This window comes from Phoxinus phoxinus (genome assembly GCF_949152265.1).
Source record: "Phoxinus phoxinus genome assembly, chromosome: 14".
Taxonomy (NCBI): Eukaryota; Metazoa; Chordata; class Actinopteri; order Cypriniformes; family Leuciscidae; genus Phoxinus; species Phoxinus phoxinus.
Window position 1 is genome coordinate 6,973,235 of NC_136889.1, and position 18,824 is coordinate 6,992,058.

The 18,824-nt window shown below is 38.3% G+C and overlaps 2 protein-coding genes across 7 annotated transcripts in view; both read left to right on the forward strand.

Annotated features, from left to right (window-relative positions):
• The first annotated feature begins 1,940 nt into the window (after nt 1-1,940).
• coa8 (cytochrome c oxidase assembly factor 8) lies at nt 1,941-7,563 on the forward strand. Its single transcript, XM_079635813.1, has 5 exons — nt 1,941-2,198; nt 2,561-2,758; nt 3,028-3,091; nt 5,631-5,721; nt 6,307-7,563. Exons 1-5 carry the CDS (start codon nt 2,058-2,060, stop codon nt 6,410-6,412), a joined length of 600 nt encoding a protein of 199 aa, XP_079491939.1. The 5' UTR covers nt 1,941-2,057; the 3' UTR covers nt 6,413-7,563.
• Nucleotides 7,564-7,663: 100 nt separating this feature from the next.
• klc1a (kinesin light chain 1a) overlaps nt 7,664-18,824 on the forward strand; it is a 39,432-nt gene continuing 28,271 nt past the window's right edge. For 3 of the 6 annotated variants that reach the window (XM_079635808.1, XM_079635809.1, XM_079635811.1), the window contains exons 1-3: nt 7,671-8,050; nt 18,041-18,317; nt 18,428-18,493. In XM_079635808.1, the coding sequence (XP_079491934.1) occupies nt 18,042-18,317; nt 18,428-18,493 (342 nt within the window). In that variant the 5' untranslated portion in view covers nt 7,671-8,050; nt 18,041. Of the gene's footprint in view, nt 8,051-18,040; nt 18,318-18,427; nt 18,494-18,824 lie in introns of all 6 variants that reach the window. The other 3 variants (XM_079635806.1, XM_079635810.1, XM_079635807.1) reach the window with 2 other exon arrangements.

The window sequence follows — 18,824 nt, forward strand, 5'->3', positions numbered from 1 at the left end:
AGCATGAGAAAGGAGAATTCAGAAACATAGAGTGTGGCAGTTTACCTTATAAACATTTAATATTTTCAGTTTTAGAAAAACTATTACACTGGGTGTCCTCAGAAAACACAAAGAACATGCATAAATTCATACATTTCATATGCACAAATACACAATGCACAGACGCTGAAGTGTAGTCCTCAAATGTATTTAAAAGGACAGTCACCAACAAAAACACTGAATGATAATAAATGATAATAAATTAATAATATATGAAATAACAGAATTTTCATTTTTGGGTGAACTGTCCTTATAAAAGCTCTAAATTGACATCTGCACTCACTGCTGAACACAATAATGTTTCTGCCACACAATGTACAGTACAGCAATCAGATGGCCCACATTTCGTGAATGGGATCTCTTCTTTCTCTATCATATGCAGTGTTGAATTTGATAGTTTTTGGAGAGCTTCTGCGTTTGCAAGGCTAATTTGCTTGTTAGCGGCTGCCTGAATTGTACGAGGATTATTAGGTTGTGACCTGTTAATGAATAGGCTTGTTTGAGATGCGCCTTGCCTCGCCTGGAATGTAGGTGAGAGTAGGCGGCTGCAGTGAGGGGAGGAGTGAAAAAAGTGCAGGCAAGACGGACAACGCAGGATTCACGCTCGTGCACGGTGTTGCTAATAAACTGGATGTAATTTAAGTTCTGTTGCTTTTATGAAAATAAATAAAATGAACACCCAAACTTGTTATTTAATTCCATTCCAAATACGTGTTTATCAATAATTTTTACTTTAATACAGATAATATATATGAAAAATAATATATGTTAATATATATATATATTTTTTAAATAAAATGACATCACACAACCCATATAGAGATCACACTGTCAGAATGTTTGGGAATATTCACTCATTTATACACATAAAAACATGATATCAGAGTTTTAAAATCTCTAAAATGTATAAAAATAAAAGAGAACAATACATCACGGTTGTTTAAACCAATGAGCATGTCAGCAAGTCGTTTCCTATCGTGCTTTTGATCAGCGCAGTCGGTGGAGAGCAACTGCAGAATCGACACGGCCGCCTTGCGCTCGCGAGAGTTTTTTGACATACGTCAGTATGACATCAGAGCCAGGCAGACCGCACTCGGACACTTTTCTAACCGGTATGCATCTCGCGCTGATCACCGGTGATCGGTTCTGCACAGATTTTGCTAATCTCAAACAAGCCTAATATTTCCCTGCAGCGTAATGACACTTGGTTGACTGGCATTAAAAGCAATCCAAAAACAATCGCAGTGCGAAACGTCACTGTTGCGTACGTGTAAGGGCATTTGTGAGTTGTAGTTTTTAGCTTCGACGGGTCAGTCGCACAAGAAGAAGTGCGCCTTCATGGTCGCACACAGAATTTTTTTTTTTTCTGTCTGAAATGGTCGCACTGTAGAGCCTATCCCCGGTTTCACAGAGAAGACTTACAGTAAACCTATTCCCAGACTAAAATGCATGTTTGCGCTGTTTTAACTGAAAGCAACTTGCACTGGCATATCTAAAAATATGTCAGTGTCATTGTTTTGTCTCAGGATGCACACCAGTAGTGTTTTATTTTATTTTATTTTATTCAAGGAACATTAATAAAAGCTACTTAAATGCCCTAGTTAAACTAAAACCTAATCCTGGCTTAATCTAAAACCCTGTTTCTGAAACCAGGTACATATGTTGTTGTGTCGGAACTCATGGGATGTTTTGGTCGTCCAGTTTTATCAAATCAGAATGAGCGGAAGTAGAGTTCGCCAGAGCTTTCCAAAATAATTGTTTTTTGTTGAAAATATAATTAAAATACAACACAGTGCACTCTCTCCAGAATGTGATATGCTACGGTTGTCATTTTACCTCGGAAACAAAGTATGTATCTTCTCTTGTACAAAGCGCTGAGGCATGATTAATGTAAATGACTTTTATTTTAAAATCATCCACCATGTTAAAATGTACTGAGTGATGCGTGCTGTTACGGAAGCTAGCGGAGAAATCGCACTTATTATGATTTTTATTTGTCAAGGTCGATGTAATCAAAGATGAATGTAAAAACATTTAATTGTGTAATATTTAGATATCTACGTCCGTGTTACACACATGCTCCTGTGTCATTAAGGAGTCCATGTCGAGGTCATCGACAAAGCACAAGCCAACCACCAAAACATGCCAAACGAGCAGAGGTTTGTCGATTACTACCTTACCTTTATGTCAAATTAACAGCAGTGCAACAGTTAATCTGCACATCTAACATTTAAATGCTGTCGTTGCACGTATCAACAAATTATATTAGATTAATATTAGATTAATATAATTGTATACAATTAAATTTGAACTGATCTGGAATTGCATATCCTTCTGCTTTTAGTTTTTAAAAAAATTGTTAATTGTAAATCATTGATATTTCAAAAATGCACATTTGTGTACTAGTTTGCCTAGTTTTACCTAGATTTATTAGATAACTATATTTGTTGTTGTTGTTGTTTTGGAAGTTTCCTATCATGCTGCCTTGTTCTTATCTCGATGACTGTTCTTTTTTATGTAGAGGTCTGGATTCAGTCCAACAGCAACATCAAAATATGACTGGATCGGTCCACCAGATAGACTGTCGAACCTGAGGCCGATCATATATCACATCCCAGAGAATGAGACGCCACTCGAAAGGAAGTTGAGGCATCTGAGACAGGAGACCGAGGACTGGAACCACGAGTTCTGGACCAACCAGAACTTCTCATTTAGCAAGGTGTTAACCACACATGTACAGTATGATACAAGCTTTAAAACCCTTCAGTTGTAGCAGGCAACACATTTAATATTTTTGTGGAGTAGTTACTGCAACTATTGAGATCCTCCATGAAGTTCTCCCTTTACCATAAGGGGGCAGTTGTGTGTTTCAAAAGATTCTTGCAGTACATCTTTACTATTTCTATGGTTATAGAATATCATAGAGCTCAGAGTGGACTTTTTTTTTGACTACTTCATATTTACTTTTTTTTTTTTTTTTTACAACAGGAAAAAGAAGAATACGTTCAATTACAATTGACGTCTAAAGGGTTGTCAGAAAGAGATGATGATGGTGAGCTGTCTAAATACAGACAGGGTGCAAAACTCAGTTCCTGGAGGACCACAGCCTTCCAGAGTTTAGTTCCAACCCTTACTTCAACACACATACCTGTAGGCTGTGTCTGAAAACTTGACCTTTAAAAGAAGGTGTGTTTTATATTGTATGAATGTAATCTGGACATACTGCATTCGCCATGCTGCCATTATCATGAGACCAACCAGCGTCAGTTCTGTCAAATCCACTTGAACGCAAGCCTGCAACCTTATAGCTGAAAAAGGCGTAACGCTGCTGCTAATGCTGCGGTACGCAGGGAAGACAAGAGGCCATTTGTTTCTTTTTGAACGGATGTCAATGGAGGAGAGGCTTCACAACGCTGAATAAACTGCTTTTGTGAGGAAATATCTTATCATTTAATGAATCGACAGCCCATTGACTAATTTTCAACATGTTTGCTCATTTTTAGATCAATCTATTTTTAGTTTACACACAAAAAAGCTATGATTCAGTTTACGCACTTCTCATTTATTTCTATGGTATCCTCAAACAGTGGTTGACTGTCGAAATTGAATGACGTCAAGGCACATGTGATCCAAGTTAGGCATTACGCTTTATCCAATGGTAGAGCCTTTGACCCTCGTATCTCCCAATAATAAGACATCTCTGGTTGCATCACTTCACTGCCATTTACAAATCCTCTCCCGTGGCCTTATGGGATAGTAAAATGTCCATCATATGCGCACTTCAGAATCCGTAGCAAGTCATCTGGGTATTTTGTCTACTCTTTTATGAGTACTATGAATTTGGATATACTATCTTGTAGTAGTAGTATGTCTAGTTGTGGGCAGTTGTGGCCTAATGTTTAGAGAGTCTTGTAACCTGATGGTTGTGGGTTCGATTCTCAATAAAGAAATGACTGAGGTGCCCTTGAGCAAGGCACCTAACTCCCAGTCGCTCCACAGGCGCTGCAGTGAATGGCTGACCACTGCTTCGGCTGTGTGTCTGCGGTTTGTAGTGTATGTGTGTGTTCACTACTCGCTGCTCCCAATGTGTGTGCACTAACTCTGACAGATTAAAGAGGACAAATTCCGGGAATAGGTTGCCATACTTGGCCTTCACTTTTTACTTCACATACTGTTTTTGGTCTACTTTATAGTAGGGAAGTATGAAATTTCGTATGCAGCCCTAGGCTGCGTCTGAAATTGCATACTCTCTTGAGTAGGTACTTATTTTGAATAAGATACTACTTTACGACAGCAAAAAGAGTACTTCTGTATAGTATGAGTGTGTAGTATGAATGTAATCCGGACATACTACATTTGGCATGTTGTCATTCTCACGTGACCTTCACTGCCATTCACAAATCCACTCCCGTGGCCTCATGGTATAGTAAAGTGTCCATCGTATGCACACTTCAGAATCTCACTGGAAGTAGTAGGTCATCCACGTACTTTTTTCTGAAGGGCCTCAAGCCTGAAGGACTTGATTAGCTGGAATAGGTGTGTTTAATTAGGGTTGAAGCTGAACTCACATTTGTCGGCCGCATATGTTGTAAAGGATGTCATATTTCAGAATAGTAACTATTATAAAATGTACCTTATATTTCTAGTGAAGCATAAATTGTTGTAATTTCTTAATGACTTTGGAATGTACTAGTGGTCAGTTTACAGAAATGAAGCAGCCTCAATGACATATGCAGCTGACAAATGCGACCTCTGGAGGACACAGCCTTCGAAACGAGACCGCTTCTGCAGGGCTGTGGCCCTCCAGGAACTGAGGTTTGCACCCCTGACATTCAATATACTTAATTTCATTCACACTGTCAGTCCAAATCTGGTTATTGGTGTATACGATTGGAATCTGATCTAAAATTATTGACGCCCACCGGTCCACATGGTGTATCGCAAACGTTCAGATCCGTTAGTTTTCTGAAATATCTGCATGGTTGCTATGACAATGACATTGTGTTTGTAGGGAGCCACCACAATACAGATGATGTCTTATTTACAACATGACAACGTGTAGCACCGCGCTGGACTACTACATCTTCTGAGCCAGTGGCAGAAACGTAGGAGACTGGTGTGAGCGGCTTTATGCCACGCTGTCGTCTCCTCTGGTTTCGAAACATGTCTCCATTATATTGTCGTTTTTTGCTCATCCGGCACTTTGCAACAACACAACCTTGTTTCTGCAGCGACTTTCAGCATGTTTCCTTTAACAACATCTGACGTTTACGGTTTACGTGGCATGAGAAAGTCACATAAACCATGCAAAGTCCGATCAGAGCAGTCAGACTGAAACGGATTTCCAGAAATGTGATTTGAATAGGATTTCAAACCACATATGGATGTAGCTTGAAACAGATTTTCGCATTTCATGTGTTTTTTGTTTGTTTTTTGCCATTCACACTTGCTAAATCTGATTGGATTCCAGTCGGATATGCAGATATCAGATTAGGACTGACAGTCTGAACGTAGGAGACATGCCTGTGGTGGTTTTGGCACTGCTAATTGATATGTGCTTGTGTATGCTGTGTCATTTATCACCGTTCCAGGAAGAAAAAGGACTTTAAGCAGTGAGGAAATGGCAGTATTCTACAAACACTTCTTGGACAAAAACATTACAAGGCATTCCAGTTATAACAGGTGAGATTCAAATACTTTTATTTCAAATACTTTTATCATTTAAAAAAACTGCTCTACACAATCCTCTACATGCATTATCTCGTCTGATTTTTAGTTTGTACTTTTTAAGCAAGGAAAAGGCTTACATTTTCTAAAAATGTCCCCCTTCAGCATTATTGCATTGCATTTAAATATCGAGTTCTTAACACATTATTGGGGGCAATAGTGACAAATTATATTTATATGCATTTTATGTAATTTGTCTGCCATAATGTTATAAATATCTCATTGATTTACATTACAGAATGTAAAGTAAATGTAATTGCTTTCAGAATTTCATCTTACTTTTTGGCCATATAAATATCTGCAACTGCACCAAATTACAAATAATTTGGGCTTCTGAATAAAACGGAGGTGGTGTTTTCTTTCTCCTCAAGTGTGAGCTCCATATTCTCCTATACTATATGATCCGTAAAAGCCTGATGCGTCAAATATGATAATCAACAACAACTGAAAATTGCCTTTTTGGTGTTTTGTCTAAAACTGTTCCATAAAAAAAACTAAATATTCGGACAACTGATTAATTCCAAACCTTTTGTGTTTCAGGGAATGGTACAGACGGAACTTCACCATTACACTTCTGATGGCAAGAGTAGCTCTTCACAACACATGGAGCACACTGACTAGACGAGAGAAAGGAAAAACGACATGAAATGCAAAATAAAGACTGTAAATCAATCACTGCTCTATATGGTTTTGTCTCTATGTGGAAGTGGAAGTTTAGACCAAACATTGCACCAAAACCTGGAACTGCAGTGTGGGTTTTTATAATCTGAGACTTCTCGCCAAGTTCAAAAGCTGAATATTATTATGTTAATAGTTACACATTGAGAGGAGAGATGCACTCAAAGCCAAATCTATAGCAGCCTTATCTAATGTGAACATTCTTACTCGGCCTGATGTCATTCCAAAACTGCATGACTTTCTTTCTTCTGTGGAACGTCAAAGAAGATGTTCTGTGAAATGCAAATTTGGAACAAATGGAGGGTGATTTTTCATTTTTGGGTGAACTATCCCTTTAAAAAGTAATTAAACACCTTTGACATTTACACCTAAAATACATTTATTTTTAAAGCTACAACCCTGATAGGGTAAAGGCCTGTATTTGTATGGCTTTGGACAAATGTTGTATTAACATATTGCATTAAATTAAAGCTAAATTGGCCTCTTTGTACCTGTAAAATGAATTATTTCGATTGAATCACAGTCAAATAATAAACAACACGAACCATACAAATCATATCGGGGTAGGCTTACAATGCAGTTTAAGGCTAATAATTCGGAAAATAATAAATGAAAAGAATGTATCGGGGTGGTTCGGGTTTATGGAAATTTAAAACCAGGAGTGTAAACGGAAGCAGAGTGATACCAAATGCTTTGAGCATAGGCGGAGAAATTAATCTCACTCCGAGTCCACTCCACTCATATGTGGTTCCAGACCGGTTTTCTTTCTGTAGCCTACTTTGCTTTTTGCGCGCAAAGCTTGATGAATTGGCTTATTCTGGCTTTTTTTTTTTTTTTGGCAGGTAATAAATAAATAAACTACCGGACACTTTCTCTCGAAGTCGCAAGATATTCAATATTAACGTCTTATTAGTTGTAGTAGCGATATCACTCTCTTAACGCACTACATTGCGAGTAATAAATCACTCATATTTGCGACTAAATTTCGCACTAGGCAACTAAATGTCTATCATTAGCCACATAGCTAATAACATTGTTTCCAACGATATTATTAATATTGCTTAAATAAATTAGACGAATTTTGTTATACGGAAACATAATAGACAAGGACTGCTAATGAAAAATAAATAAAAAAGACGAATAGACTAAAAAAGTAAAATTAACAGCTGATATCAACATTTTCGATTATCCCAAATTCCTTTTATCTTCGGATGACATCATAATGAGGAGGAGTAAACCTGCCGGGAGAAACAACGCCATTTTCACCTAGTGCAGCTCCAGACAGATGCGTCCGAGCTGAGATCAGACTGTTTTCGCAAACACCGCGTCACACATTATGACTATGTGTGATTAATAATCTATTGTTTCTGCGCCACTCTGTGATTTGAGCTCGTGCTGGAGGAATCGGACTGCTAGTGGCAGGAACTTCCCCCATCGAGCTCCGGAAGACTGGAGAGGACACACACAACTGGTCCGACTGCCCTATTCCAGCCCCCCAACCCTCTCAACCAGGCTGCGGAGTGTTATATTGACTTGAGTTTTGTGGTGGGACACAGAGGAACAAACCCTGTTACAGTTCTGTGTGATCTGGATGTTCCGCTGAACGGTAAGATGTTTATTATGCTAACGAGCTAACGTTAACTCACGCGCTCATCTCGCGTCCGAGGCTGGGAGTGTCAGTTACCTGTCAAATGAGTGTTTACATCGCCTTTAAACGACTTCGAGATCGTTATCACTTTATTAGACCTGGTAAATTGGCTGGATGGATGCTCAGAGGTATGATATTGAAAGTCAGATGTGTGATATTAAGTCACAGAGTGTGTAACGTTAAGCCCAGCCAGGCCATGATATGCAGCAGAGAGTGTGTTAGTCACTGCACCAGATAACTGTCTATGATACTGCCCTACACCATTCAGAAGATCAGGATTAGATCAGTATTAAACCAGCAATAGATCAGTCTTAATTCAATGCTAGTCACTGCTCCAGAGAACGGTCCATGATATCTGTTCAGTTAGTAGGGGTAACTTAAGTTAAAAATCTCTGCGTGGCAGTGGTGCTCAATCTTGCACTCCACATTTTGGAAATCTCCCTTATTGAATATAGCGGATTCATATCATAAGTTTCAGTGCTGGGTGTCTTTGCCACTGCCCTAATCCATAAAGAAGATTGTGTTAAATGAGTTTAAAATCACTGCACCACTAAGCAGGCTAACACTAAACACTAAAACTGTAATAATGATAAATATTATAATTTAAAATAACTGTTTTCTATTTTAATTTATTGTAAAATGTAATTTATTCCTGTGAGCTGAATTTTTAGCAGCATTACTCCAGTCTTCAGTGTCACATGATACTTCAGAAATCATTCTAACTTAAATTAGAAGTTTGCTACTTAAATTTAGTTTTTTTTGTGATTTAAGTTTTTTTTAAAGGAAGTAATATTTTTATTAAGCCAAAATGCATTAAATTGATCAAAATTGACAGAAAATACATTTGTTTTAACTTTCTATTTAAAGAATTGTTAAAAAATGCATCATAGTTTACACAAAAATATTAAGCAGCACAACTGTTGACAGATCAACTTGATAACCATTATCAACAATTGAGCTCCAATAATAATTCATAATAATTTAGCTCAAAACCAGCATATTAGAATGATTTCTGAAGGATCATGTGACACTATATATATATCAGCTACACATGAGATGCACCCCAATAGATTTATATATTTAAATCCAATAGATTTCAATTAATTTAGTTGATAATGACTCGCCTCTCTAGTTCTCCTCTATTCACATATAAAGCTTAAATTCAATCTTTTCATCATATAAAGCGATCTCTTTAGAAAATTTGGACTAACCGCTCTATTCATATGGATTAGTTTTACGATCGCTTTATGAACTTTTTGAATCATCAAAGTGGCAGTTGCGGAGCCGTCAGCGAATAGACAGAAAGCTCTCAGATTTCATCAAACATATCTTAATTTGTGTTCCGAAGACGAACGAAAGTCTTATGGGTTTGGAATGACATGAGGGTGAGTAAATAATGAAATAATTTTCATGTTGGGGTGAACTGTCCATTTAAGAACGGCCTAATTCTCTAATAAATGTGTCATTGAACTGGTTCTGCTGGTCTCAGATGGAGACTTTATGACTTTTTAGGAGCTTGTTAGACCAGTTGAATGATGAATAGTACTTGTTTGTTGCAAGAAATTAGTTTTAATTGTTTATTTGTATTTAATTTAATTAAACACACAATCCCTGTCTCACTACTTGATATGTTGACGTGTAACCCAAATATTTACAAAAAAAAGAACCAATTTCATGACGATTACAACTTGGAGTCAACTGAGCGCAAGGTGCCTGATCTTGCCGCGTGACGTGGCTCTTTTTTAGTTGGTATGCAGATGGCTTGCTCCGCTCGGTTGACATACAGTCCGTCTTTGCTCAGTGAAAGCTTTTGTATTTTAGTGAAGGAGATGCAGTCTCTGAGCGCTCTGAATGTGTGGCCAGCTGTGAGCTCGGGCTCCACTGCAGTGGCTTCTCAATGAGAAGGTGGCTGGTTCTCCTCTGGGGAATCAATGGGACAGTTATAAATTTGGCTCCGCACAGGAACACAAGCACAATTTATGGCCACTCATACACTTGTGCTGCAGCAAAGTGCCTCCGTTTGATATACTGAACTGTGGGATGTGACTTGTGTGATGGAAATGTGTCAGTGTCTGGTTATATGGGATATGTTTTGGACACATATATTAGACCTGATTTAGTAGTAGTCTAATAAAACTAACATCACAAGGTGTTTCTTGATTCATTGTTTCTACTAACACTGTTTCTCTTCTTTATTCATGCACAGCTGATACTTAAAACAGAAAGAAACAGACATCAGGACGATTCCCCAAAATATCACAGAGAAAAGGCAAAGCTTTAGTGCAAGACAGTGCTCTAACCTTCACACACATAGCGTTGGAGAAGTCCGAGGTAGTGGCGTCTGAAGCTGAGTGGGTTGGACTGAAGCGTCAGGGCAATCACACTCTTTTGCAGAGTTCATTAAAATGAAGCACCACACTGCAGTTTCTCATGGTGGTCTGAGTCTCTCGCCCAAGGCGATCAAGGACACACACACCAGCCTCAGTGTTAAAGGGATAGTTCACTTTAAAATTAAAATTCTGTCATCATTTACTCACCCTCAAGTTGTTTCAAACCTGTATTAATTGATTTCTTCTGCTGAACACAAAGAAAGATATTTTGAAGAATGTCAGTAACCAAACAGTAGTCTGTACCCATTGACTTCCATAGTAGGAAAAAAAAATACTATGGAAGTCAATGGGTACAGACTACTGTTTGGTTACTGACATTCTTCAAAATATCTTTCTTTGTGTTCAGCAGAAGAAATCAATTAATACAGGTTTGAAACAACTTGAGGGTGAGTAAATGATGACAGAATTTTAATTTTAAAGTGAACTATCCCTTTAATGTTACTTCTCGCAAACTATGTCGTCTGTAGATTAAGACTTGGTTATAAAAGTAACATTCAGATAACAAAATGCTTTAGAATTGTTAGTTCATTTGGTAACTAATGTAGTTGATGTTATCAAATGGGATGTTTTTTTTGTTTGTTTTTTTGAGAGCCGCATGCAGTTCTCATTCATTTTAAATGCATAAATCTTTTGCCAATCATTTTAACATATTATGGTCTTCAGCGGCCCGGATCTATATCTTACACGGATGCATCTCTAGCTGTCGCAATAATATAAAACTCTCCTGATATTAGAGTAACAATTACAGAAGAACAAAATGAACCATCATTTGTAGCTTTTGGAGCTTGGAAGGGTTCAGTTTGAGCAGGTGTTTTATCACTGTCCTCGTCAGAGCTCGTTTCCCAGTACATTCAGCATCTGGCTCATATTCGCGATCTCAAACATATTCTCAAAACTATTATTTTCATCATCCTTTTGATCACTGACGGCTTCTTCGCCAGATCCACCATCAAGTGACAGACACACTAATATTTGATTGCGTTCAGTGCTTGCTCTGCAGTAAATCGCTGAGACATTTCATCAGTTTTGCTGATGATGATGCTTATTCTTTTGTTTTCTGCCTGCGGTAACTATGAGTGAAACGTCACTTGCATATCAGACATTGCCACCTTGAGGAATAAAGGTGAGTTATTCAGTCATCAAAGATTAAATTGTTGTGCAGAAAAATATACACTGACACACCTTGTGTTGTTAGCGATCCTATACAATTTCTACAAAAAAATGAATGGGAAAACAGGTATTCTTTTATTATTATATAGGCTATATATATATTAGGGCCGGTGTTCTGACGGAACACCATACCCATCAGAATGGGATACCCTCGGTTAATGCGCATGCGCAGCATTGGAATTAGTGGAATTGCGCATGCGTTAAATTTAAACCATCATTTCAGCATACCAGATTACAAGCGGTAAGTGTTGGTGTATTATATCGGTTGGTGTAATTAATATACCCCTTTATAAACTGCATTTTTTATTAATATACCCCTTTATAAACTGTATTTGTATTAAACCAGGGGCCATCAAAACAGCATACCCCTTTATAAACTGTATTTTTATTAATATACCCCTTTATAAACTGCATTTGTATTAAACCAGGGGGCATCAAAACAGCATACCCCTTTATAAACTGTATTTTTATTAATATACCCCTTTATAAACTTTATTTTTATTAAACCAGGGGCCATCAAAGAAGCATACCCTTCACAAACACTGGTATGCAGTTTTGACAAAGTAGGCTAAATTGACAGACCCCGCTATAAAACTCAACTTCCGGTATGCTATTCTGACAAAGTATGCTACATCGACAGAACACCGGGACTCGATTAAAAAAAATAATCTAATTAATTAGAGGCTTTGTAATTAATTAATCGAAATGAATCGCATTTTAATTGCATATAAATATTTGACCTGAGAACAGTGAGAAGTAATTTTTTTCACATGGATTTTTAGTATACCATTGAATAATGACTGAATACATAAGCTTAAGCAACAAAATATTGTTTATTTCTGTTCAACCAAGTCCAGCAGACCAGTGCTATTTTTGCCATTAAGTGTAGCAATAGCCGTTCCGAATTCCTTGTTGCATAGCTTGCACACAACCATGCTCTTATCGACGCTTCCATCCGTTCGTTTTTTATAACAAAATGTCCCATCCACGGGGCCAACCAAAGCCGTCTCGTCAGCTTCTTTATTTATGTTTACTGTGGTTTGTTGTTGTCTGAAGTTATCGTTTATATACTGTCTATGGAAGTTATGAACGCTAGTTGGTGCTCCAGTATAATCGGTCCGCCTAAACTCATCCAGTGAGAAACGTTCCACGGTGCAAAAATAAGTGCGATTAAAATGCGTTAAAAATGTTTAACGCATTATTTTTTGTGTAATTAATTCATCTTAATTAACGCGTTAAAGTCCCGGCCCTAATATATGTATATATTTTTTTATATTGTTCATAATGAATTGATTGAGGAATACTAAAAAGGTTGATGTCTAACTTTAAAAAAAGGGAGGAGGAGTGTAGTGAATGATGTCCCGAGTCACTAAAGACCAGAGGTATGCGTTTATGGGTTAATTATAGTGATGTAATGACTAGGATATTCCTTATCATTTAAAGAATAATTATGATTGCTACTTTCTATATATGCAGTATAATTGCCGTTTTCTGTTTTACGAAAGAAGAAACGTCAAAGAGGAGGTTTTGAGTGAGTAAATAATTTTGGGGTGAACTAGCTATTCCTTTAATCTCTGTCCTGTTTTGTTCTCCCTTGGTGTGTGGCCTTCCTGTAATGTCAGCAATATCTCTTCCTGTGACTCGACAGCATGGATGTTGTTATAGTTTCAGGCGTTAGGTTCAGCCCCCCCCTCCCCCTTCCTCAGGTCACAGGAGAGTTTTGGCCCGATGGACAGGGTTGTGAGTCATTCTATAGTCGTTTCTATCGGCTTAACAGCTCTGAGTAATGAGCCTCTCGCCCAACCTGCTCAATCTCTTCAGCTCTCCGCGTTCAAACCTCAGCTTCCTCTTTTATTACTGCACCTTTAGCGTTCTCTGTCTCAATCTCTGCACATTGAGTAATAAAGGACTGATCGTTATCTTTTGTAATTGAGTTGGAGGTGTGCAGGCCTGCAGCGTTTTCCATTTATCTGTCCTCATACTGCGAGGATTTGTTCTTCTCACTGCACTTTTGTGTTTGGAAAACTGGAAATTTTCCCTTTGCTTGTGTCTATTATGACATCTTGCCCAATAATTAAAATAAAAACCTTTTCCCTGAAGTCAGAGTAGCTGCAGATGTTTTTGTACTTCCCTTGGTTTTTGGATATAAAAGAGGAACTTTATGAATGTGCGTCCTTTCTTCTCTTATCAGCTTTGCCGGTCTTCTTTGTGTCCTTTATGTGCCGTTAGTATTACTGAAAGCTAATTAGATTATCTGTTACCTTATGATTTATGTGTATTTTGTGTGCTCTGCAGAACAGGGATTGCGTAACCCCAGCACAAAGCACCGAAACACACATTTGCACTTCAAACAGCAGCATGAAATTTGCATCTCCGTCCCTGTCGTGTATTTGATTACCTTTCCTGTGCCCTTCCTCTGTCTTTCTGCTACCTTTTGGTTCTTTAATGCATCTGAAAACACAAATCATGCAGATCATGATGGAGAATAGGACGAAAACTAGGAGAGAGTCTAGGTTTCTTTGCATGTAAACACTAAACGGTAATATCAGGAGTCAGTTTTCATGTTAAGTTAAAGGGATAGTTCACCCAAAAATGAAAAACTGTTTGGTTAACAGCATTCTTCAAAATATCTTCTTTTGTGTTCAACAACAGAAGAAAGAAACTCTTACAGATTTACTGCATAATCTAATACTAACAATTGCAATTTAACACCCTGAAATTTAGAAAGTCTCCACATGAATGTCATTTTTTCATACATATAAATACAGTACACTTGTAGAGTTTAAAATAATAGATTTTAGTTTTTTTTAGTGTTTTTCTCTTAATTTATTCAGAGAAAATAGTTAAAAATTGTAATATCTGTAATCTAGGCTATTACCGGTACTTATAATCCAAAACCCGGTTTATTGGTAACAGCCAGAATATGAATATCGCTGCATTCCTATGCTACTGAATAAAATGCCTTGTACTTGATGATATATTCATAATACCCAAACGTAATTGTTTGTCAATATTAGTAATGAAATATTTAATATCAAATATTGTTATATCAGCTGTTTTTAGGTTGGATGAGAGTCTCGGTGGTTGGTCCCTGTTGGAAAAGAACTGTGAGATTGGTCTGTGCAGCAGATTCATCAGTACTTTGATTCCCATCATGCACTGGTTTTTCCTGCCCAATGGTTGTCATATGCCAGACAGACGACGAGCTACGTTATTGGTCACATGAATCTCTGCTGTCTCATTTCCTATTTCCCCTCCCACAGGAATACAGCACAGGCCCGAAGCTCAGAATGAGCACGTAGACCCTCCTCCTCTTTACATCAGCATTGCAGGGAGGAGACTGTACTGTTGTTTTCATGAGAGAAAAGAAATCTGAGGAGACGTGTTTATTTCTAATGAATGGGTTTTCCCTACATCTTCACTGTAGTCTGGACGTATTGCGTTTGAATGGGCAACAATCTCAGAATCTCTCTTCTTGCTCTTTTGGTTTTCACAACTCCAAGTGCTCTTACGCCATCGTGCCTCACCTACTCTCTTAGCAACTGTGATCTGCCTTACCAGGTGAGTTGTGTCTTGGCAACAGCAAAGACAGCTGCTTTGTGTCCCTGTGGGAGGCTGGGAAGAGCGAGGAGCCTCTCGAATTCTTGGAGAAGGTTTGCGTTGTCATTGCACCTCTGAGTGAACTTAATTTGTGTCTTTTATTTTAGAATTTCGTGTTAGTAGTGTATGCTAAGGCTCATACTTAAGATTAGTGTTTTGAACAAACCCATCAAAGAACTCTCCATACCAACAGGTGGCAGTAGTCTGTATTTGTAATTCAAAAAGGGAAACCGAAAGAGTTAAGACTGCGAATATACAAACCGTAACTGTGTGCCCTATTGACTTATTTATTTTCGTCACTTCTGTATTTATTTTCGTTCACTTTTTCGCTAAACTGTACAGCTAATCAGAGTGATATCTCTCAGTTGGAGCTGAAAAGCTGCCTACGGGTTGTCCGATTAGTGCCAATGGTCACGAACACAGCAAAAACTAGGCAGACACCAAAAGTGTGGTCAATGATGGCCTGACATGGGCCAACGGCAGACCGTCAGCTTGATGTGTCCAGGGTAAACTTGATTTTCCACTTTCCACACAGCGCAAGCCTTTGAAAGTATACTCTATTGACCACGAATGCATTCGACATGTGCGCACTAGTGAAGCTTTTTTCTTTTTTGAGCGCTCAAATCACTTGCACATGGCTGTCCATTTTTATTGGTCATATAACTTCAGGAAAGAAATAGTGCAGACACTGAGCAAGGTCGAATTTTTCTAGTGCGCATGTGTTGAGGCTGTGTTTGAGCATCAAATCTAAGACACTTTTAAAGGCTGCACACATATGCTAAGCGTTCACATCAAAGCTGAAGTATACTTTGGGGGTTAATGCAGATAAGGGATTGCGGGAAGAATACGGTCTGCTTTAAAATGAGCAAAAAAAGATGGGTTGGGTCAGTAAAACAGTTTAGTCGCCACTCAGCTATATGCTAATGTCTTCGAATACCATAGAAACTGCATAGTAATGCCCTGTCAACCATCCAGAGCACCATTGGCAGCGTGTTTTGCCTAGTTATCTAGTTATCTGTGTAGTCCATCTCAACTAATTTGGTTAAATCTGAGCTAACATCTCGCTCTCGCTGATGTCCATTGCCTCAACTCGAATACTGTTAAGTGAAACAGTCATTGTCTAAAGCTTTGCAAGTGGTCTAAGCTGATTTACTACACGCAAGCCGTTCTATAGGTTCCTAGTCCTGTTACATAAGTTGTTGAAGACAACATGGAAGTTTGCCTCAGTGAATCTAGATTAAAAGCAAATAAAACAGAGATGTATGGTTCAGTTTGCCATGTAACCTCTGTGCATATTGGGTCCAGTTCCCATGGTGTTTTATGGGAGTTGTTAGGGAATTCATTCTTCTGCCTAGAGATGTTGGAATATTTTCACCACTTCAAATTTACAGTGACTTGAATTATTTGTTTAGGGTTTCAAGACACAAAAACAAGCAAGAGACGACTCATTTAATTGCCTTCGGTGTTACCCTTGATTATCCTTTTCACTTCCATAGAAACATGGAAACACAGAAGACGCTTAAATATATTATGTGTTTCATTAGACAGGTGAGCAACTGTTTGGATAGCTTTATCAACAGAAAACGAATCATTGTTATATAGCTCAACACGGTTAGTCTTATTGTTTGAATCTCTCATTTTCTTACCATGAATAACATGTTTGTACCATGCCACAGAGACAATGCTATTTTGTCAAGTGGCTAACATCACATAATCAGAAAGAGCTTTATATACAGCATTTTCTCCACCAGCGGCCGACTGTGGCAAATAAGCATAATCAGACTCAACGCTAAGGATTTTTTTCTAGTGGCCCGATTGAGTCAGTGGTTAAATTTTTTTACTTGCCCTGCCAAAATTTTCACTGGCCCCGCCAAAAAAAGGTAATAAATAAATAAAATGGGCCAAGTCTTGGTTGTTTTTTACCCTTAACCTTAATAAATAAGGTTGTGACACCAAAAACCACTAGCCTAACTTATACATTTCAAATGTTGTTAAAGACGAGTTTCAGTAATAAACTGAGAATAATCAAATTACAAGCAATAGCACAAATACAATAGAACAAACATACAAATAAAATAAACACTGCTTTTGTGTTTAAGTTTTAACAGTAATTTTCAAGTAGAGAAAATTAGTAATCAAATGTAAAATAGCACTGAATAGTCTTCACTGTATAAATTAAATGTAGATTAATCCATATTAAAGTTACAAACGTTATTCAGTCAAGAGCAGTGTTTTTTTTCTTTCTTTTTTTTTCTTGGATTATTGTTGTCTGATTAACATTAAAACATGTTTTATTATTTTTATAATGTAATATTAACATTACTGTCACATATGCATTTTATTTCTCAACTGTTTATATTCACTTAAGATATAACAGACTATGTAGGATACTCGTCGAGACTGGCATTTTTTTAATGTGATTTTGTGTGAATGTCCGTTCAAGCGAAATAAGATGTTAAAGAGAGCACAATTCAATAATGTGAGAAGTTTTGTGTGCGCTGTTGAATTGAGTTCTCTTTCGAGTCTTCTTGCGCTTAAATATTTGTACTGGCAAGGCTTAAAAACACGTGCAAATTATAAACTTTCGGGATGCAGCACTGGCCCGATCTGGCAAGTGACAATCCCGTCAACTGTCCCGAGTGACGTTTGCGCTGACCCCGGGCCATCAGGCAGTCTTTATTGTCAAACCCCGACAGCAACGTAAAATGTCCCAGGCTCTCGTCCCTGCCCTTAACAGGAAATGTTTCCAGGCTTCTGTTCTCATATTGTATTGTGTATCTCTGTGTAGGATGCGTGAGGACATGTCGAGCGTGGTGTGTGTGAAGGAGACGGAGGGGCAGGGGGACCCAGACGAGAAGCTGTCCCAGGACGAGCTGCTATGTCGGACACGAGAGGTCATGCAGGGGCTCGAGGCGCTCCGTGCAGAACATCAGGCCATCCTGGAGGGGCTGATGGGGACCTTGCGCTGCCTCAAACAGAGCCAGGAGGGTCGTGCTGTTGAGGAGAAGACAGCCATGATTCAGCGCTCCATGGAAATGCTGGAGCTGGGCCTTAGCGAGGCACAGGTGCAGTGTGGAAATACTTCCAAAGTGGAATAAAATGGTGAATGCTTTTTGAATTAATTTGCTTGTAACACCATGGCTACTCTCTGTCTTTCTTTTATCGATCGGCGCAGGTGATGATGGCTCTGTCGGGGCACCTGAGTGCAGTGGAGGCTGAGAAACAGAAGCTTCGAGCACAGGTACATACACACGCACACTGCACCACATCAAAAATTTAACTCTGCTCTCAGGTTCATTGGTGGATAGGTATACAGACTTGATTTGATTGCAGAGTCTAGTCTTAAATTGAATTCCATCCCCATACTCCCATTTGACAGTTTACCACTTCAGTAGGATAGCCATTCAGGAAGAGAAGATGGCAAAAATTGGAAGCATGGTTCACTTTACATTTTGACTCATGGATTTGCCCCACACACATATGGCACTTGTGTATACGAAGAACGAATCAGTGGAGTGCGCACGGTCAGGTTCATGAAGCAAACATCAACAAGCCAATGTGATTTTAATCTA